The 21,406-nt window shown below is 44.7% G+C and overlaps 1 protein-coding gene and 1 pseudogene across 1 annotated transcript in view; both read right to left on the bottom strand.

Moving 5' to 3' along the window:
- LOC142390083 (uncharacterized) overlaps nucleotides 1–9,095 on the bottom strand; it is a 37,389-nt gene extending 28,294 nt beyond the window's left edge. The window contains exon 1 of the mRNA XM_075475451.1: nucleotides 8,561–9,095. Coding sequence (XP_075331566.1) covers nucleotides 8,561–8,587 — 27 coding nt within the window. The 5' untranslated portion in view covers nucleotides 8,588–9,095. The remainder of the gene's footprint in view (nucleotides 1–8,560) is intronic.
- A 757-nt stretch (nucleotides 9,096–9,852) lies between these two features.
- LOC142390082 (uncharacterized) lies at nucleotides 9,853–12,200 on the bottom strand (annotated as a pseudogene).
- Nucleotides 12,201–21,406: the final 9,206 nt, after the last annotated feature.

Raw genomic sequence — 21,406 nt, 5'->3', positions numbered from 1 at the left:
CAATGATGAGCGAGAGCAGTAAAGAACAGACCAAAAACATGAACTACGTTCTCCAAATTCTTGAAGTTCATAGAGAGAGCAGACAGCTGTGGGTGAGACCTGGGAGGACTTTTGTTTGGGAACCAATCACAGGAGGAGGGGGGGGGGGGCAGCAAGACGATGACGACGTCTATGCGCTACACCGAAGCTTGTAGAGTGTTAATCCAACATGGCAGCGGACACAACGTTACCGTTCGATGCAGCCTTAGAAAGTGTTTCGGAGTAGATTCACCCTGGGGTCATTTGAACCGTGACATCCAGCCAAGTAGCCCACCCGAAGTTTTTCCGATATTGGCTGAACATCAGCTGAGTTACTGAGTTATCCCGAATAGCTTAGTAGGCTACAAGCGCTAACGGACCCTGGCAGTATCTCCAAAATTACCACACTAAAATCACATGCCATGACACCAAACTTCTACAGTAGCACAAATATGGTCTGTACTCACAAAACGATGCATTTGGAAGTTTGTACATAGTCCAGGAGTTTATTATTATCAACACAAGCCTGATAGCTTCTCTGCTGCTAAAGCTGCGTCGACGTCACTTCAGAGAGCTGGGAGCTTCAAAGTAAGATGAGGGTTGAGCTACTACTGTAGACAACAAAGCAAGGCTGCTCAATTTCTCCATTATTAAAATAAATTCACAACTCTACAACATAAAAATTCATGTAGAATATAGCATATAGGCCTACTTTGTTGTCAATTTAAGTAGCTTAGAGCGCAAGTTTACTTTTATTTTACTTTTATTTCTTCTTCCTCGACGAATTTCTGTCGTCATCTGGTATAAGTGATACAATTGGCTATGAATCACGCGCAAAGCAGCATGGGAAGAACCAGACGCCATTTGATAGACATTGGTAGGGCCCAATAAACGGCTCTAGGCATTCGTAAACCACGCCTCAAATACGAGAAAATGCACACCTAGTTCCCAGACCACCATCTCATCCAGATGTGGATGCGTCAGCCAGGCTACATTGCAAGTGCATTTCTTAAATAATTAAAGCTAAAGACACCTTTTCATATTACTCATGCTTAAAAAAGTGGAACTGTTCCTTTAAATGGTGGGCCACCTTCAGCAGAAATGCTAAAATGTCTCGGACCTGTCAGTCTGCATCTGGATGTGTTTGTGCAGCAGGCCGAGAGTCGGAATCCTTCCAGGAAAGTGCAGCTGAGTTCAGCCACTTCTCTGGTTTATGTTGCGCTCCTGGTGAAAAACAGCCTATTAAAATCAAAGTTTCTCAGAAAAGGACATTAAAATTCATCAGAATGTTTCCGCTGGTGCAGAATCATGTGATAAACAGAATCAGCGCGGCTGTTTACTGTTATTTATGCAGACGGTGACGCACCGGGAAGCGATAAAACTGCCTCATACATAAATTAATACCACATCAGCGGGTAATTTCTCTCCATTCAGCCTTCGCTTTCTGGATGTTTTAAGCTGCTGCACGTGACTCACTTTAAACCATCGATAAATGAGGCGTCTGTCGGACCTGTGACGGGCTGTCCAACTGTTTTTGGCAGCTCTCATGGGGGGGGAATGTCGGCCGGTCTGAACACCTGCTGGTTTGGAGGCGATGGTGGAGCCTCATCTTCTGTTAAAGAAATGTTCCTGCTCAGCTTTTCTGTCAGCTGTCATTCATCCTTTCTCTGTGAAGCAAACCCAAGGTTGTCTCATACACTGTAACGAACTGCTGTAGATTTACGGTGGATTTACAAAAGTATCCGACTGTATTTTATAATAAATGTAAAATACTGTTGAATATTCATCCCTCGCATGTAAATGAACAGTTAAATCTGTCATTTAACACTCTCCTGGTTCCAGAGATGGGGACTCGAGTCGCCGTTTTGATGACTTGTGACTCGACTCGGACTTGGAAGTTAAAGACTCGGCACTTGACTTGAGTGTTAAGCATCTAGCATAACTTCCAACTTTGTTCGTCATTTGAGGATCCATTCTGACCAAATTAGCTAATATTATCCTGTTAGCCTAGTCGGTAGTTAGCTAACGTTAGCTTGATATGATACGGGGTGGACAGGTTGGACACATTGGCCAATGATGTTTACTGACAGTTACTTATATCTTTGTGTTTTCACTTTATTAAGATCAGATTCTGCAGGTAAAATTGTAATAATAAGGTGTCTTTGACTTGCCCAAGAAAAAATGACTTGGGACTTGCACATGTGTGACTTGGTCCCATCTGTGACACTGACTGATGGTCAGCTAATCAGAGCGTTGATCAGCAGCAGCTTCTCTGGAGGCAGGAAGGGTTGGAATGCAAAACTCTGCATAATTCCATCAAAATGAACAGCAGGCGGCTCAAATTCTCACCACTGCATCAGAATATGTGGAAACAGGACGATTTGTAATTTGAAGAGTTCCACCTTAAATTGACCCTTTAGAACAGCTGATGCTCAGGTTCCAGCAGCCCTGTGTGCGCTCACAGGTCATGTGACTTCTGAGCTGCAGGCGTCGCCGTGCGGGCATCACCAGCTAAGCCCCGCCCACCAGCTATGCCCCGCCCACAGTTCAGAGAGCTGAAGCAGCCGCTGCCACACCAGGCCGATGTTAACACAGCCTGAAGAGTCTGACCTCAGCCGGGTCAGCAGCACGGGACTACGACTCAGCAAGAATGGTATTCACCCAACAACCTGACTGTTATATCATTTATAAAACAAAGGGCCTGATGAATGCTGAGTTTCCTTCACTGTTTCAGGTGCTCAGAGTCAGAGGCAGGCCTTTCTTTCTTCTTCTCATTATCGGGACAACTTCACAGATTTTTCAGCCTTATTACGACGCCTCAAACTAAATCTAAAGGTGCACATAAACATTTGCTGTATTCGTGAAGACGTCACACATGTGATCCCAATGAGCCTCCGAGTGTCAACGACCTTTCTTAGAAGCCGACACTCCCCATCAGCTACTTTAGAACCGAAGAAGCCTTTCGAATGGGAGGTAAAACTTCTTCAAGACTCGAGAAGAAGAATTTAACATTCCCAGGACTGAAGCACCCAGTTCACAACATGTTTATGCCCTTTTAGGGCCTTTTAATGGCGTCTTTGCGGCGTCTTCAGCGTGAAAGAAATCCTGCGTACGGCTGTGCATGTACAGGACTCACATGGAGGTTTGTGTTTATGGCAGCTGTGTTATAACCAGCAGCTGTAGGGGGAGCCAGAGAGCAGAACATCTCCCACAGAACAGGCAGAACTCCCCTGGACCAACTGGACAACAGGCTCACGGCTGACGGTTCTGTCGTGTAAAATACTTTGTGCAATTATTTGTAAATAAATGATGTCGTTAGGAATTTGCTGTTGTTTCATTCACTGGAAGCGGCTTTGAGTATCAGCGCTATACAGAACTGATCTATTATTATTATTGTTGCCCCCTCAAAGGTAACGATAATTCCCAAGTGTGTCCACTGAAGCACACTGACAAAGAAAGAAAGAAAGGGGAACACAACACACTGGGTTCTAAGCATTTCATCTCCCAGATACTGCAGCAGCATCATTGATGACAGTGTTCCTGCTCTTGACGGGGCTTTTGTTTTCTTCTCAGAGGTAACCTTCACGTAGCAGCGACACCTCTGGGACGGAGAAGATTGCAACTACTGGTTAAATAGCCGGCGTAAGCACCAGATCGGCTCGGGGTCCGTCGTCTGCTGAACACGTCCCACAATATGGCTGTACGCAGGAATGGGAGTACATTGTGATTGGCTCAGACAAACTATGTTGCGTTCGACTTTCACGACAGACAGATAGATAGATAGATAGATAGATAGATAGATAGATAGATAGATAGATGACATTTCTTTAAGCTAATTTTTCAGTAGGTGTATTTGTCTTATTTACCTAGACTGTATGTATATATATATAGATATATATATGTAGTGTATGTATATACACACATATCCAACAGAACAACTTTACGTTTTATGTATTACATTTATATGCAGGAGTCCACACGCATATAGTCAGAGAGGTTATTGCTGCTCAGCACACGAAACTGAAAATGAAGCTTCTCTTCAGAGTGAACCAAAGTGGCCAAAATAATTAAACAAAACAAACTAGATCTTAAAGCTTTGGGGCTGGTGGTGGTCAAGGTGTGGTACACACTATTTTGTAGGAAATATGTCATTTCTTCATAAAAGCTCTCCATAGCTGCTGCCGATCACTGAAAGACCGCGAAAAAAAAACTCTCAGACGCCTAGTTACGGTTACTATGGCTACTACAGCCAATCACAACTTGTCCGACTTCAAGTTTCCTAACAATCAACAAAAAATGGCTAAATACTTTCCAGGAATACAGAGCTGGAAATGTGACAAAATTCCTGCCATGGACATTTGGGGAGCCACAGCTTTTATGGCCACAATATTCAAACAACTGTCCGACGTACAGCGCCTAGTTACGGTTACTATGGCTACTACAGCCAATCCCAATGTACTCCCATTCAAGCGTACAGCCATGTTGTGTGACGTAATCAGACGACGACGGGTCGATCTGGTACCTACACCGGCACGGAATCGTGACTTCATCAACACCGCTCGCGCTAGCCGACGCGGCAACCATGCTAGAGCCTTTACAATCAGTTTGTTTGCATATTCCCCTAAAAGCTGGGTGAGAAAACTGTTAAACTTTATTTATTTAGCTGCAGTGAAGTTTTCCTCAGTCCGCAGACTGCTGTATTTCCTGAAGGGAACACAGTCCGTATAACAGATGGAGTTACAGACACTCGAGGAAACGAGGTGTTAAAGTTCCAACTCAAGCTGTTGCTCAGATCAGAGATCAGATTTTTTTATTGTCATGCGTACATATGTACACACGAAATTTGTCCTCCGCTTTTAACCCATCCAGGTTGGCACCTGTTTGACACACATGCACAGGGTTACACACTCAGAGACAGATGCCAACCTGGAGCGGTGGGCAGCCATGAAGCAGCCAGAAGACGCCCGGGGGTACGGTGCCTTGCTCAAGGGTACCTCAGCCGTGACAAGGAGGTGGACTGACACCCCTCCAGCTGCCAGTTCCACCAATCTTTTTTCCGAGTGGCGAGAGTGGAGGGCCACTTTGGGCAGAGTTTCTGCCCAAAGTTAAAATCCCTTCGAGATTATATCCGTATGAAACTCTTCTGTATTCACGACAGATTTGCATGCACACCATGTGCAGACAAACGATGAATCCAGTCAAACAAATGTCCAAAACAGCATCGTTACATCATAAAACTGATTCGATAAAAGTGTTAATCTTTGATATTTGCACGTGTTGAGGTCCAGCATGACCTCCCCCCAGTCCTTATGGGAGGTTTTTACCTGGTTTACCTGTTTTTTACAGTAAAACACAGTAACTACGGCTCTATTTCTAAGCCAGAGTGACAGTATCTGTTCCAACCTGCTGGAATCAGTTCTTCATCCTTTTTGTTCTCAGCTGGAAACCAGTGAATGACTTTCAAAGCCGAGTCAAAAAGATTTCATGTTGCTCGAAATCACAAATTACACATTTGCCCCTGAGTGCTTTTGCAATGTGAGTAACATTGACAGAAAGTAGACCGAGGAGTTCTGGGAGGCAGCGCTCTGTCATAATGGGGCTATTTCCATGGATCTCTGCCAGCCACTGTCTGATCTGCTGCTTTCAGCTTTGTTAGCAGCTGCCAAGCAAGTACAAGAGAGATGACAAGGCTGCAGACTGTTCCTGATCAGGCAGGTCACTTTGTTACAGAAGTGCCTGCGTCAGCTGCTCCGGGGGCCCGTTCTCCGTCTGAAACCTCTCGGGCTTTCATGTAAGCATCATAGGGTCGGGATTAAGGGTTTAAACCGGAGAGATTCTGTTACATGAATTACCGTTTAGACGGCGGAAATGAAACCCTTAATGATGCGGCCGTGGGGTCAGAACCCTCTGCAGAGACCGAGAAGCTGCCGGAAGCATCAGGGAGGTCTCTGCAGCTCTCAATCAATTACATCAATTTGGTGTAGAAGGCGTATAAAAGCCTGTTTTATTCAAATTTCATTCAAAGAAGAATGAGTAAGGAAATTGTTCTGATGAGACAGACGTTTAACACCGAAACACTGCGCATCGCCTGGAAACAGCTGTTCAGCGAAGCACGGAGGAGGCAGCATCATGGTAGGGGCTGCTTCTCAGCCGCAGGGAAAGAGACGGCTTAAAGGGACAGTTTGCCTCTTTAAAGGGACAGTTCGCCTCTTTAAAGGGACAGTTCGCCTCTTTTGACATGAAGCTGTGTAACATCCCATATGAGCAACATCATTTCTGAACATCTTCTTACCCCCTGCTGCGTCCTGTGAGCAGAGTTCCAGCCTCGTTTTGGTGTTGATGAAGGTAGTCCGGCTAGTTGGCTGGGGTTTAAAAAATAAAGCGTTTTGCTTCTCAGAACAATATGCGTTCAACAGAGTAATACATTTGCATCACAAAATGGTTCTCCAGGAAAAAGTCAGACCTCACAATCGCTTGGCCCTATTTTCTCTTTTGAACGCATATTGTTTTGAGAAGCAAAGGGTACTTTTATTTATCGCCAGACCCGCGTGTATGTCCGCTGAACTTTCTGAGAATGTTCGGGGAACAAGGCGGAGCCCATTCATCTGGCGAGTGTCAAGTTAAATCAGTCTAAACGAAAGTTACAGGCTACCCCAAAACGTTACGTTTATAACCCATTCGTTACATTCAACTCTATCTAAATGGCAATTTCACACGTTGCCATGTCTATACTGGCTTATTTTAAACAAAATAAGGTTAAACCTTATTGTATGTAGTATGCAGTATGTAGTATGTAGTACGCAGTATGCAGTATGTGGTATGCAGTATGTAGTATGTAGTATGTAGTATATAGTATGTAGTATGCAGTATGTAGTATGCAGTATGCAGTATGCAGTATGTAGTATGTAGTATGTAGTATGCAGTATGTAGTATGCAGTATGTAGTATGTAGTATGTAGTATGCAGTATGTAGTATGCAGTATGTAGTATGTAGTATGGAAGTATGTAGTATGCAGTATGCAGTATGTAGTATGGAAGTATGTAGTATGTAGTATGCAGTATGCAGTATGTAGTATGTAGTATGGAAGTATGTAGTATGCAGTATGTAGTATGTAGTATGCAGTATGCAGTATGTAGTATGTAGTATGTAGTATGCAGTATGTAGTATGCAGTATGTAGTATGTAGTATGTAGTATGCAGTATGTAGTATGTAGTATGGAAGTATGTAGTATGCAGTATGTAGTATGGAAGTATGTAGTATGTAGTATGCAGTATGCAGTATGTAGTATGGAAGTATGTAGTATGCAGTATGCAGTATGTAGTATGTAGTATGCAGTATGTAGCATGTAGCATGTAGCATTTAGTATGCAGCATGTAGCATGTAGTATGTAGTATGCAGTATGTAGTATGCAGTATGCAGTATGCAGTATGTAGTATGCAGTATGCAGTATGTAGTATGCAGTATGCAGCATGTAGTATACAGTATGCAGTATGCAGCATGTAGCATGTAGCATATAGCATGTAGCATGCAGTATGTAGTATGCAGTATGTAGTATGTAGCATGTAGTATGAAGTATGCAGCATGTAGCCTGTAGTATGTAGTATGCAGTATGTAGTATGTAGCATGTAGCATGTAGCATGCACTATGTAGTATGTAGTATGTAGCATGTAACATGTAGCATGTAGCATGCAGTATGTAGCATGTAGCATGATGTCTGTACCATGTAGTATGCAGTATATAGCATGTAGCATGTAGTATGTAGTATGCAGCATGTAACATGTAGCATGTAGCATGCAGTATGTAGCATGTAGCATGTAGCATGTAGCATGCAGTATGTAGCATATAGCATGCAGTATGTAGCATGTAGCATGTAGCATGCAGTATGTAGCACGTAGCATGTAGCATGCAGTATGCAGTATGTAGCATGTAGCACGTAGCATGCAGTATGCAGTATGTAGCATGCACTATGTAGCATGCAGTATGTAGCATGTAGCATGCAGTATGCAGTATGTAGCATGTAGCATGTAGCATGTAGCATGTAGTATGCGGTTTGGAACGCAGCCTGTGACTCATCCCGTCGGTCAGTGACAGAAACACCAGCTCGCACCACGTTCTGCTCTGAGTGAGACGCAGGATGTGACGCCGCCTCACACACAGCAGGAACTCTCAGGTGAGCAAACACCTGCAGAGACTTCTTCCAGATGCCCCGAAGCGGCAGCCGCACTCCTGAGGAGCTTCTGACGGGCGTCGGGAAGTGGAGATTTCACTGCGGCTCGGGTGGATTTATGAGACGAAAACAAATGATTTGAAATGAAATGTTCCAGTTTTTATCCATCGGTGCTTTTCTTTCTGCCTCTTTCTGCCTCTTTATGCTCTCTTTCTGCCTCTTTCTGTCTTTTAATGCCTCTTTCTGCCTTTTAATGCCTCTTTCTGCCTCTTTATGCTCTCCACACACAGACAGATAACAGAGAGAGGTCACCTCACCCATCCTCACCCCTCCTCCCTCCGCTCAGCACAAACACACCTGCAGACGCTCACTCACCTTGTTCCGCGTCAGACGACAGCCCATCCTGCCCCTCAGACAGGTGCGACTCAGAGGGGAAATCTGGGGGGGAGGGTGGGGGAGGAGGGAGACCGGGGGGAGACCACGGGTCTGCTGAGTCCGTCCGCCCGCCGCCTCACAACTCAGAACATCCCAGAACTCTGACCCACAATCCTCCGGAGCTGCTCAGGAGACTCCAGCTCCCATGATGCTGTGGGGCAAACGGCAGCTGCAGCAGCTGCAGTCGGTGGGCAGCAGGTCCATGGCATCAGATAACTGCCCCCCCCCCCAGTCCAACAGCTGGATGGGTGGGAAACACACGGAGAGGCAGAGGAGCTGCTGACGAACAGAGAGAGAGAGAGCGCCGTCCTCCTCTGACAGATTCTTCTTCTGCTTCTTTATCCTCCTCTGACAGCTTCTTCTTCTGCTTCTTTATCCTCCTCTGACAGCTTCTTCTTCTTCTGCTGCTGCTTCTTTATCCTCCTGTGGCTCCCTGCATCCCTGCGCCCACCGGCCAATCACAGAGCCCGGCGCAGGGGGGAGCCAGGCGGGGGCTGTGATTGGCCAGGAGCAGAGTGAGCCGAAGCATCCATTCAGTGTTTCTCTCCTCTTTCTTTCCTTCTCCTGCCTCCTGCCTCCTGATCCTCAGCCTGATCCTCAGGCTTCTCAGAGGAAACATCCAGCAGCTGAGCACACATTGGCTTCCTAAAGGAGAAACAAACCCACAGCAGCTCGTTACCACTCACAGTTTCGCTGTTCGGCGCCCTCTAGTGATCATGTGACCAGTGGTTTCAACCTTTGAGCATATTCAGCAAAGCAGAAAGGAGGATGAGAGAAAAGTTCACTGTGCTCCGTAACCAACGGCTCTGCCTTTCAACTGGAAAACAACAAAAAAAGGCCCAAAGAAGAAGAAAGTGGTGGAAAATGTTCAAGTACATCATGAATTTTATTACTTTCTGACAGAGGTGGGCAGAGCAGCCAAAAAATTTACTCAAGTAAAAGTAAAAATTAGTCATCCAAATAATTCCTTGAGTAAGAGTAAAAAAAGTGCTCTGTGAAAAAACTACTCAAGTACTGAGTAACTGTTGAGTAACGTCTGATTTATTTGTTAACACAAGCATTCAATCAGACAGACAGAAATACTAAATAGTTTTGCAAACATCCCCTGAAGCACTGACTTAGACACATCATCAGTGTTGTTTCCTGGAGTCACTGGATGTTTCGGGTCTCGCAACAGACACCCTCGTCCAGGCGACCCGACCGGGGGTGATCAGACCCCGGCCTGTGGCATTCTACTCCCCCCACCTGTCTCCCCTCTTCAGCCAGAGCCATCTGGATGCTTTCTCAGCAGCCTCTGCATTGCTGTTGATGGCTCTCTTCCGATTGCCACCCGTTATGCCTAGTGTGCCGTAGGCCTTGCTCAGGGAGTGGCTGGCAAATCCCCGGCTCCCCACCTCCACTGGCATGCATATGGTCCTCCAGCCATTCCTACGACAGTCCTCTACCAGCTCCTGGTATTTCTCCCTCTTTCTCTCCTGTGCCTCCTCCATCCTATCTTCCCATGGAACTGTCAACTCGAGCATGACGAGTTGCCTTGTAGCCTCGGAGACCAGGATGATGTCTGGTCTCATCTTGGACTGGGTGATGTGCTGGGGAATTTTCAGCTGCCTCTCCAGGTCAACTGTCATAACCCAGTCTCGGGCCGTGGAGAGCAACCCTGTCGAGCCGTTTCTTGGTGCTTTCTCTGGCTTCTGTCCTTCCTTTACGAACCGGATGGTTTTGGCTGTAGCTTGGGTGTACCGGCTGTCCTTAATCCCCTTGCTGATTGCCTCAGCTATGGATTTGAGGACCTGATCGATACCGCCCCTCGCTCAGTGCCTTGGAGCAGCTGCTCAGGATGTGCTCTAATGTACCTGTCTTGGAACAAAGGGTGCATGCAGGTGTCTCCATTTTTCCCCATATGTGCAGGTTAGATGGGCTCGGGAGGACATCGTAAACCCCTTGGATTAAGAACTTAATCCTCTGGGGGTTCCACTGCCAGATGTCCTTCCAGGTGATGTGTCGCTCCATCGCCTGCTCCCACTTCCTCCAGGCCCCTTGCTGCTTCATGGCCACTGCTCTGCTGGTTCGCTCTTCCTCCACTGAAGCTCGCACCTCTTCCTGCACCAGCCTCTGTCTCTCCCTCCCAGTGGCAGACTCGTACTGGGCTGAGGTTGACACCCCATGTCCCGCTCTGCCCTGCGCCACTGTGCCGAGCATGGCCTTGTGCTTCAGCCGAGACTCTGCCTGCTGGACTGCATCGGCTGCCCTCCACTTCCTCCCTGTCCTCACCACGATTCCTGCCCCGGACACTTTGGCGTCCCTGGATCCAACGTACTGCAGGTGTTCCCGTGTCCGTGTCACAATGAACTCCTCCCTGACCGAGCTAAAAGGGAGCCTGAGCTTGTTGGAATTCCCATACAGCCCAATGTTACTCAAGCTGCGTGGTAGCCCCAGCCATCTGCGCAGATAGCTGCTCGCCCTCTGCTCAAACCCTTCCACCACGGTCATGGGAACCTCGTATATGAGGAGAGGCCAGAGGATTCTTGGGAGGATCCCATGTTGGTACATCCAGGCCTTGAATCTACCAGGGAGCCCAGACTTATCCACTGTTCTCAGCCATCCATCCAAGTCAGCGCTGGTTGCCTTGATAGAGTCTCTGTCATTCAGGCTGCAGTTGAAGACCTTCCCCAGGCTCTTCACTGGTTTCTCAGTAACCGACGGGATCAGATGTTCTCCCGACCTGAAGCGGAATTTGTCTGAGACCTTCCCTTTCCGTAGAACCAGTGACCTGGACTTTACTGGCTTGAAGCACATGCGTGCCCAAGTCATGATCCTCTCCAACCCCTGGAGAATCCATCTGGCTCCTGGTACAGATGTTGTCGTCACTGTGAGGTCGTCCATGAAGGCCCTGATGGGAGGTTGCCTTACTCCAGACCTGCTTAGTGGACCTCTGCATTCTGTTTCAGCTCCCTTGGCCAGCATATTCATTGCCAGTGCGAAGAGGGTCACCGATATGGTGCAACCGGTGATTATGCCCACTTCCAGCTGGTGCCAGTCAGATGTCAGCTGGCCAGATGACACTCTCAAGCTGAACTTGCTGTAGTAGTCCAGGATGAGGCTTCTCACCTTCTGGGGTACGTGATGTTTCTCCAGTGCGACCTCCACTAGCTTATGGGGTATGGAACCATACGTGTTAGTGAGATACAGCCACAGCACAGCCAAGTCACCTCTTCCCTCTCTCGCCTCCCTGATGAGATGGGTTACCACGCCTGTGTGTTCCAGGCAACCGGGGACTCCCGGTATCCCTCCTTTCTGCACAGACGTGTCGATGTATGTGTTGCTCAGCAGGAAGTTAGAGAGTCTCTTGGCCACGATACTGAAGAAGATTTTGCTTTCCACACTTAGCAAGGAGATTACCCGAAACTGGTCGATGTTCTCAGACTTTTCTTCTTTTGGTAAGTACACTCCCTCAGCGTACCTCCATGGCTGGGCAATCTTCCCTCTCCTCCAGATCACCTTTAGGGCCTTCCAAATAATCATCTTTAGGCAAATTAGAGTTCATCCAGTTGATAAAATAAATTAAAATGATTAATTAATTACAAAATAGCTTCAATTAAAATAATCCAGGTAAATTCAAGAACTTTAATAAAAAATAAGAGACTTAGAAAACGTTTAAAACATATGTAACCAGTATGGAACCTAAAAAACAAACATTCACCTATCCATGGGGGAAAAAACGAGTTTAGGAAACTTACCGCTACATGTTTCCTCAAGTTAGATGTTGAGTTTCTGCTGAAATGTGCGTTTGTTTTGGTTGACACAGAAGACACATAATGTAGCTGCTGTTTGGCACTCTTTGTAAGGTAAACATGCTCAATACTAACTTTCTGAGTTAGTGTGAGAGTTTGAGTAAGCAGAAGTTCCCAGATGCATACTAGATTCTCCGAAATGTTGGGTATGCATCATGAGGTTACTACTCATACTCAAACTACCCAAGATGCAACGTAACGTGACGTCGCCGATCGCCATTTCCTGTATTTATAGCCGGTATTTTGTCAGGTTTTCAACACGTTGGGGATCTAAACGACTACTTTCTCACCTGAAAATGTTTCAAATGTTGCTAAAGTTTACAGAGTTTAGAGCTTAAGAGAAATCAGCTTCAGGCCGGCTGATTTCGGCTCGGGCAGGAGCGAAATGCATTGTGGGTAAACGCTCTGCATACTGTCTGATCGATGAGTATGCAGTATGGAAGTATGCAGTATGTAGTATGCAGTATGTAGTATGTAGTATGCAGTATGTAGTATGCAGTATGCAGTATGTAGTATGTAGTATGCAGTATGTAGTATGCAGTATGTAGTATGTAGTATGCAGTATGCAGTATGCAGTATGTAGTATGTCGTATGCAGTATGTAGTATGCAGTATGTAGTATGTAGTATGCAGTATGCAGTATGCAGTATGTAGTATGCAGTATGTAGTATGCAGTATGCAGTATGTAGTATGCAGTATGTAGTATGTAGTATGCAGTATGCAGTATGCAGTATGTAGTATGCAGTATGTAGTATGCAGTATGCAGTATGTAGTATGTAGTATGTAGTATGCAGTATGTAGTATGTAGTATGCAGTATGCAGTATGCAGTATGTAGTATGCAGTATGTAGTATGCAGTATGCAGTATGTAGTATGCAGTATGTAGTATGTAGTATGCAGTATGCAGTATGCAGTATGTAGTATGCAGTATGTAGTATGCAGTATGCAGTATGTAGTATGTAGTATGTAGTATGCAGTATGCAGTATGTAGTATGCAGTATGTAGTATGTAGTATGCAGTATGCAGTATGCAGTATGTAGTATGCAGTATGTAGTATGCAGTATGCAGTATGTAGTATGTAGTATGTAGTATGCAGTATGTAGTATGTAGTATGCAGTATGCAGTATGCAGTATGTAGTATGCAGTATGTAGTATGCAGTATGCAGTATGTAGTATGCAGTATGTAGTATGTAGTATGCAGTATGCAGTATGTAGTATGTAGTATGTAGTATGTAGTATGCAGTATGTAGTATGTCGTATGCAGTATGTAGTATGTAGTATGCAGTATGTAGTATGTAGTATGCAGTATGCAGTATGTAGTATGTAGTATGCAGTATGTAGTATGTAGTATGCAGTATGCAGTATGTAGTATGTAGTATGCAGTATGTAGTATGCAGTATTCAGTATGCAGTATGCAGTATGTAGTATGTAGTATGCAGTATGTAGTATGCAGTATGTAGTATGCAGTATGTAGTATGTAGTATGCAGTATGTAGTATGCAGTATGTAGTATGTAGTATGCAGTATGTAGTATGTAGTATGCAGTGTGTAGTATGCAGTATGTAGTATGTAGTATGCAGTATGTAGTATGCAGTATGTAGTATGCAGTATGTAGTATGCAGTGTGCAGTATGTAGTATGCAGTATGTAGTATGCAGTATGCAGTATGTAGTATGCAGTATGTAGTATGTAGTATGCAGTATGTAGCATGCAGTATGCAGTATGTAGTATGTAGTATGCAGTATGTAGTATGTAGTATGCAGTATGTAGTATGCAGTATGTAGTATGTAGTATGCAGTATGTAGTATGTAGTATGCAGTATGTAGTATGCAGTATGCAGTATGTAGTATGTAGTATGTAGTATGCAGTATGCAGTATGTAGTATGCAGTATGTAGTATGCAGTATGTAGTATGCAGTATGCAGTATGTAGCATGCAGTATGCAGTATGTAGTATGCAGTGTGCAGTATGTAGTATGCAGTATGTAGTATGCAGTATGTAGTATGCAGTATGTAGTATGCAGTATGCAGTATGTAGCATGCAGTATGCAGTATGTAGTATGCAGTGTGCAGTATATATACCAAATTTATCACATCCAGTTGACTGGTGTGGAACCATTTACTTTCTGAGTCCAGGAGCTGAAACAGCTGAAAGATGCTGAAAAACTCCCCAAACAGACAAAATAACGAGCAAAATTGAGGTGAATATTACCCATGAGAGAAAGATATGAAAGATAAAAGAAGGTTAAGCAACACAATGTGACGCCGGCCCACAGAAATGTCTCGATAAAGGGTTGCTGACATGGGTTTGCTGAGCGTGTGCACGTGCGCGTGTCCTGCTTCCCAGTGGACACGACGGCTGCTGGCGCCTTCATCGCTCATCACGCTCCCCGGCGGCTGATCTTGAGGTTTCTGCCTAAAAGCTGCAGTGTGCTCTCACTGAGACTTTAAAGCTTCTTCAACCAGAAGTGAAACTGTCTGCAGTTGGACATCGTTTTCTGTGTGTGTTTTCATCTCTGCAAGAAAGTCTTTAACTTCACTTAAACTCATAAACTATTCAGCAAAGCCTTCAAGGCCTCTGGCTCTCCTCAGAAACTTTCATCATGCCGCGACCTCACCAAACCTCACCAGCTGAGCCCTCGTTAAGAAACAGAAACACCTGGAAACAGACTGTTAGCTAAGAGCTCTTAGTTAACTAAGAGCTAAGTTAACTAAGAGCTGGGTTAGCAGAGAGCAGAGTTAACTGAGAGATGAGTTAGCTAAGAGCTCTTAGTTAACTAAGAGCTAAGTTAACTAAGAGCTGAGTTAGCAGAGAGCTGAGTTAGCTGAGAGCTGAGTTAGCTGAGAGCTGAGTTAGCAGAGAGCTAAGTTAACTAAGAGCTGAGTTAGCAGAGAGCAGAGTTAACTAAGAGCTGAGTTAGCAGAGAGCAGAGTTAACTGAGAGCTGAGTTAACTAAGAGCTGAGTTAACTAAGAGCTGAGTTAGCTGAGAGCTAAGTTAAATAAGAGCTGAGTTAACTAAGAGCTGAGTTAGCAGAGAGCAGAGCTAACTAAGAGCTGAGTTAGCTTAGAGCTAAGTTAAATAAGAGCTGAGTTAACTAAGAGCTGAGTTAGCAGAGAGCAGAGCTAACTAAGAGCTGAGTTAGCAGAGAGCAGAGTTAACTGAGAGCTGAGTTAACTAAGAGCTGAGTTAACTAAGAGCTGAGTTAGCTGAGAGCTGAGTTAAATAAGAGCTGAGTTAACTAAGAGCTGAGTTAACTAAGAGCTGAGTTAGCAGAGAGCAGAGTTAACTGAGAGCTGAGTTAGCAGAGAGCTGAGTTAGCTGAGAGCTAAGTTAACTAAGAGCTGAGTAAGCTGAGAGCTGAGTTAAATAAGAGCTGAGTTAACTAAGAGCTGAGTTAACTAAGAGCTGAGTTAGCTGAGAGCTGAGTTAGCTGAGAGCTGAGTTAGCTGAGAGCTGAGTTAGCTAAGAGCTAAGTTAGCTGAGAGCTGAGTTAGCTGAGAGCTGAGTTAGCTAAGAGCTAAGTTAACTAAGAGCTGAGTTAGCTGAGAGCTGAGTTAGCTGAGAGCTAAGTTAACTAAGAGCTGAGTTAGCTGAGAGCTGAGTTAGGTGAGAGCTGAGTTAGCTAAGAGCTGAGTTAGCTGAGAGCTGAGTTAGCTAAGAGCTGAGTTAGCTGAGAGCTGAGTTAGCTGAGAGCTGAGTTAGCTAAGAGCTAAGTTAACTAAGAGCTGAGTTAGCTGAGAGCTGAGTTAGCTAAGAGCTAAGTTAACTAAGAGCTGAGTTAGCTGAGAGCTGAGTTAGCTGAGAGCTGAGTTAGCTAAGAGCTAAGTTAACTAAGAGCTGAGTTAGCTGAGAGCTGAGTTAGCTGAGAGCTGAGTTAACTGAGAACTGAGTTAGCTGAGAGCTGAGTTAGGTGAGAGCTGAGTTAGCTGAGAGCTGAGTTAGCTCAGAGCTAAGTTAGCTGAGAGCTGAGTTAGCTGAGAGTTGAGTTAGCTAAGAGCTAAGTTAACTAAGAGCTGAGTTAGCTGAGAGCTGTTAACTGAGAACTGAGTTAGCTGAGAGCTGAGTTAGGTGAGAGCTGAGTTAGCTAAGAGCTGATTTATCTAAGAGCTGAGTTAACTAAGAGCTGAGTTAACCAGGAGCTGAGTTAGCTGAGAGCTAAGTTAACTAAGAGCTGAGTAAGCTGAGTTAGCTGAGTTAAATAAGAGCTGAGTTAACTAAGAGCTGAGTTAACTAAGAGCTGAGTTAACTGAGAGCTGAGTTAGCTGAGAGCTGAGTTAGCTAAGAGCTGAGTTAACTAATAGCTGAGTTAGCTGAGAGCTGAGTTAGCTGATAGCTGAGTTAGGTGAGAGCTGAGTTAGCTAAGAGCTGAGTTAGCTGAGAGCTGAGTTAGCTAAGAGCTGAGTTAGCTGACTCAGCTGAGTAAGCTGAGAGCTGAGTTAGCTGAGAGCTGAGTTAGCTAAGAGCTAAGTTAACTAAGAGCTGAGTTAGCTGAGAGCTGAGTTAGGTGAGAGCTGAGTTAGCTGAGAGCTGAGTTAGCTAAGAGCTAAGTTAACTAAGAGCTGAGTTAGCTGAGAAATGAGTTAGCTGAGAGCTAAGTTAAATAAGAGCTGAGTTAACTAAGAGCTGAGTTAGCAGAGAGCAGAGCTAACTAAGAGCTGAGTTAGCTTAGAGCTAAGTTAAATAAGAGCTGAGTTAACTAAGAGCTGAGTTAGCAGAGAGCAGAGCTAACTAAGAGCTGAGTTAGCAGAGAGCAGAGTTAACTGAGAGCTGAGTTAACTAAGAGCTGAGTTAACTAAGAGCTGAGTTAGCTGAGAGCTGAGTTAAATAAGAGCTGAGTTAACTAAGAGCTGAGTTAGCAGAGAGCAGAGTTAACTGAGAGCTGAGTTAGCAGAGAGCTGAGTTAGCTGAGAGCTAAGTTAACTAAGAGCTGAGTAAGCTGAGAGCTGAGTTAAATAAGAGCTGAGTTAACTAAGAGCTGAGTTAACTAAGAGCTGAGTTAGCTGAGAGCTGAGTTAGCTGAGAGCTGAGTTAGGTGAGAGCTGAGTTAGCTAAGAGCTAAGTTAGCTGAGAGCTGAGTTAGCTGAGAGCTGAGTTAGCTAAGAGCTAAGTTAACTAAGAGCTGAGTTAGCTGAGAGCTGAGTTAGCTGAGAGCTAAGTTAACTAAGAGCTGAGTTAGCTGAGAGCTGAGTTAGGTGAGAGCTGAGTTAGCTAAGAGCTGAGTTAGCTGAGAGCTGAGTTAGCTAAGAGCTGAGTTAGCTGAGAGCTGAGTTAGCTGAGAGCTGAGTTAGCTAAGAGCTAAGTTAACTAAGAGCTGAGTTAGCTGAGAGCTGAGTTAGCTAAGAGCTAAGTTAACTAAGAGCTGAGTTAGCTGAGAGCTGAGTTAGCTGAGAGCTGAGTTAGCTAAGAGCTAAGTTAACTAAGAGCTGAGTTAGCTGAGAGCTGAGTTAGCTGAGAGCTGAGTTAACTGAGAACTGAGTTAGCTGAGAGCTGAGTTAGGTGAGAGCTGAGTTAGCTGAGAGCTGAGTTAGCTCAGAGCTAAGTTAGCTGAGAGCTGAGTTAGCTGAGAGTTGAGTTAGCTAAGAGCTAAGTTAACTAAGAGCTGAGTTAGCTGAGAGCTGTTAACTGAGAACTGAGTTAGCTGAGAGCTGAGTTAGGTGAGAGCTGAGTTAGCTAAGAGCTGATTTATCTAAGAGCTGAGTTAACTAAGAGCTGAGTTAACCAGGAGCTGAGTTAGCTGAGAGCTAAGTTAACTAAGAGCTGAGTAAGCTGAGTTAGCTGAGTTAAATAAGAGCTGAGTTAACTAAGAGCTGAGTTAACTAAGAGCTGAGTTAGCTGAGAGCTGAGTTAGCTAAGAGCTGAGTTAGCTGACTCAGCTGAGTAAGCTGAGAGCTGAGTTAGCTGAGAGCTGAGTTAGCTAAGAGCTAAGTTAACTAAGAGCTGAGTTAGCTGAGAGCTGAGTTAGGTGAGAGCTGAGTTAGCTGAGAGCTGAGTTAGCTAAGAGCTAAGTTAACTAAGAGCTGAGTTAGCTGAGAAATGAGTTAGCTGAGAGCTAAGTTAAATAAGAGCTGAGTTAACTAAGAGCTGAGTTAGCAGAGAGCAGAGCTAACTAAGAGCTGAGTTAGCTTAGAGCTAAGTTAAATAAGAGCTGAGTTAACTAAGAGCTGAGTTAGCAGAGAGCAGAGCTAACTAAGAGCTGAGTTAGCAGAGAGCAGAGTTAACTGAGAGCTGAGTTAACTAAGAGCTGAGTTAACTAAGAGCTGAGTTAGCTGAGAGCTGAGTTAAATAAGAGCTGAGTTAACTAAGAGCTGAGTTAACTAAGAGCTGAGTTAGCAGAGAGCAGAGTTAACTGAGAGCTGAGTTAGCAGAGAGCTGAGTTAGCTGAGAGCTAAGTTAACTAAGAGCTGAGTAAGCTGAGAGCTGAGTTAAATAAGAGCTGAGTTAACTAAGAGCTGAGTTAACTAAGAGCTGAGTTAGCTGAGAGCTGAGTTAGCTGAGAGCTGAGTTAGGTGAGAGCTGAGTTAGCTAAGAGCTAAGTTAGCTGAGAGCTGAGTTAGCTGAGAGCTGAGTTAGCTAAGAGCTAAGTTAACTAAGAGCTGAGTTAGCTGAGAGCTGAGTTAGCTGAGAGCTAAGTTAACTAAGAGCTGAGTTAGCTGAGAGCTGAGTTAGGTGAGAGCTGAGTTAGCTAAGAGCTGAGTTAGCTGAGAGCTGAGTTAGCTAAGAGCTGAGTTAGCTGAGAGCTGAGTTAGCTGAGAGCTGAGTTAGCTAAGAGCTAAGTTAACTAAGAGCTGAGTTAGCTGAGAGCTGAGTTAGCTAAGAGCTAAGTTAACTAAGAGCTGAGTTAGCTGAGAGCTGAGTTAGCTGAGAGCTGAGTTAGCTAAGAGCTAAGTTAACTAAGAGCTGAGTTAGCTGAGAGCTGAGTTAGCTGAGAGCTGAGTTAACTGAGAACTGAGTTAGCTGAGAGCTGAGTTAGGTGAGAGCTGAGTTAGCTGAGAGCTGAGTTAGCTCAGAGCTAAGTTAGCTGAGAGCTGAGTTAGCTGAGAGTTGAGTTAGCTAAGAGCTAAGTTAACTAAGAGCTGAGTTAGCTGAGAGCTGTTAACTGAGAACTGAGTTAGCTGAGAGCTGAGTTAGGTGAGAGCTGAGTTAGCTAAGAGCTGATTTATCTAAGAGCTGAGTTAACTAAGAGCTGAGTTAACCAGGAGCTGAGTTAGCTGAGAGCTAAGTTAACTAAGAGCTGAGTAAGCTGAGTTAGCTGAGTTAAATAAGAGCTGAGTTAACTAAGAGCTGAGTTAACTAAGAGCTGAGTTAACTGAGAGCTGAGTTAGCTGAGAGCTGAGTTAGCTAAGAGCTGAGTTAACTAATAGCTGAGTTAGCTGAGAGCTGAGTTAGCTGATAGCTGAGTTAGGTGAGAGCTGAGTTAGCTAAGAGCTGAGTTAGCTGAGAGCTGAGTTAGCTAAGAGCTGAGTTAGCTGACTCAGCTGAGTAAGCTGAGAGCTGAGTTAGCTGAGAGCTGAGTTAGCTAAGAGCTAAGTTAACTAAGAGCTGAGTTAGCTGAGAGCTGAGTTAGGTGAGAGCTGAGTTAGCTGAGAGCTGAGTTAGCTAAGAGCTAAGTTAACTAAGAGCTGAGTTAGCTGAGAAATGAGTTAGCTAAGAGCTAAGTTAACTAAGAGCTGTGTTAGTTGAGAGCTGAGTTAGCTCCGAGCTTAGTTAACTAAGAGCTGAGTTAGCTGAGAGCTGAGTTAGCTGAGAGATGAGTTAGCTAAGAGCTAAGTTAACTAAGAGCTAAGTTAGCTGAGAGCTGATTTATCTAAGAGCTGAGTTAGCTAAGAGCTGAGTTAACTAAGAGCTGAGTTAACCAAGAGCTGAGTTAGCTAAGAGCTACGTTAACTGAGAGCTGAGTTAACTGAGAGCTGAGTTAGCTGAGAGCTGAGTTAGCTAAGAGCTAAGTTAACTAAGAGCTGAGTTAGCTGAGAGCTGAGTTAGCTGAGAGTTGAGTTAACTGAGAGCTGAGTTAGCTGAGAGCTGAGTTAGGTGAGAGCTGAGTTAGCTGAGAGCTGAGTTAGCTCAGAGCTAAGTTAGCTGAGAGCTGAGTTAGCTGAGAGCTGAGTTAGCTAAGAGCTAAGTTAACTAAGAGCTGAGTTAGCTGAGAGCTGAGTTAACTGAGAACTGAGTTAGCTGAGAGCTGAGTTAGGTGAGAGCTGAGTTAGCTAAGAGCTGATTTATCTAAGAGCTGAGTTAACTAAGAGCTGAGTTAACTAAGAGCTGAATTAACCAAGAGCTGAGTTAGCTAAGAGCTAAGTTAACTGAGAGCTGAGTTAGCTAAGAGCTGAGTTAGCTAAGAGCTAAGTTAACTAAGAGCTGAGTTAGCTAAGAGCTGAGTTAACTAAGAGCTGAGTTAACTAAGAGCTGAGTTAGCTAAGAGCTGAGTTAACTAAGAGCTGAGTTAACTAAGAGCTAAGTTAGCTGAGAGCTGAGTTAGGTGAGAGCTAAATTAACTAAGAGCTGAGTTAGTTGAGAGCTAAGTTAGCTGAGAGCTTAGTTAGCTGAGAGCTAAGTTAGCTAAGAGCTGAGTTAACTGAGAGCTGAGTTAACTGAGAGCTGAGTTAGCTAAGAGCTAAGTAACTGCAAGACATTTAGGAGTAGAAGATACATGAGTGAGATATTAGATGCGTCAGAAATACAGAGTTGTATAGACTGAACACAACAGATGGGCAGACGAAAGGTTTCACTTCCCTCACAGTCCCAGAGCGACACGGAAACAAAACTGCATTTCTTATGAAATGTGGCTGAGCAGCACTTAGTGAAGTCTCAGGGTTAAAGAAAGCAGCCAGATGTGTGGAGGCCTTACAAAGCGGGTCTGAATCTCTGGTTTTAGAGCCAGGACCAGAACTCACGGCTCCTGCAGCTTCTGTTCATGGCGGAGTCTCTTTCTGTGGAACATCTGCAGGAAGAAGAGAAACCTGTGAGAGGAGGAGTTAAAGAATAGAAAATATAACGAGAA

This window comes from Odontesthes bonariensis, chromosome 10 (assembly GCF_027942865.1).
Source record: "Odontesthes bonariensis isolate fOdoBon6 chromosome 10, fOdoBon6.hap1, whole genome shotgun sequence".
Lineage (NCBI taxonomy): Eukaryota > Metazoa > Chordata > Actinopteri > Atheriniformes > Atherinopsidae > Odontesthes > Odontesthes bonariensis.
This window is presented reverse-complemented; position numbering and strand designations above follow the sequence as displayed.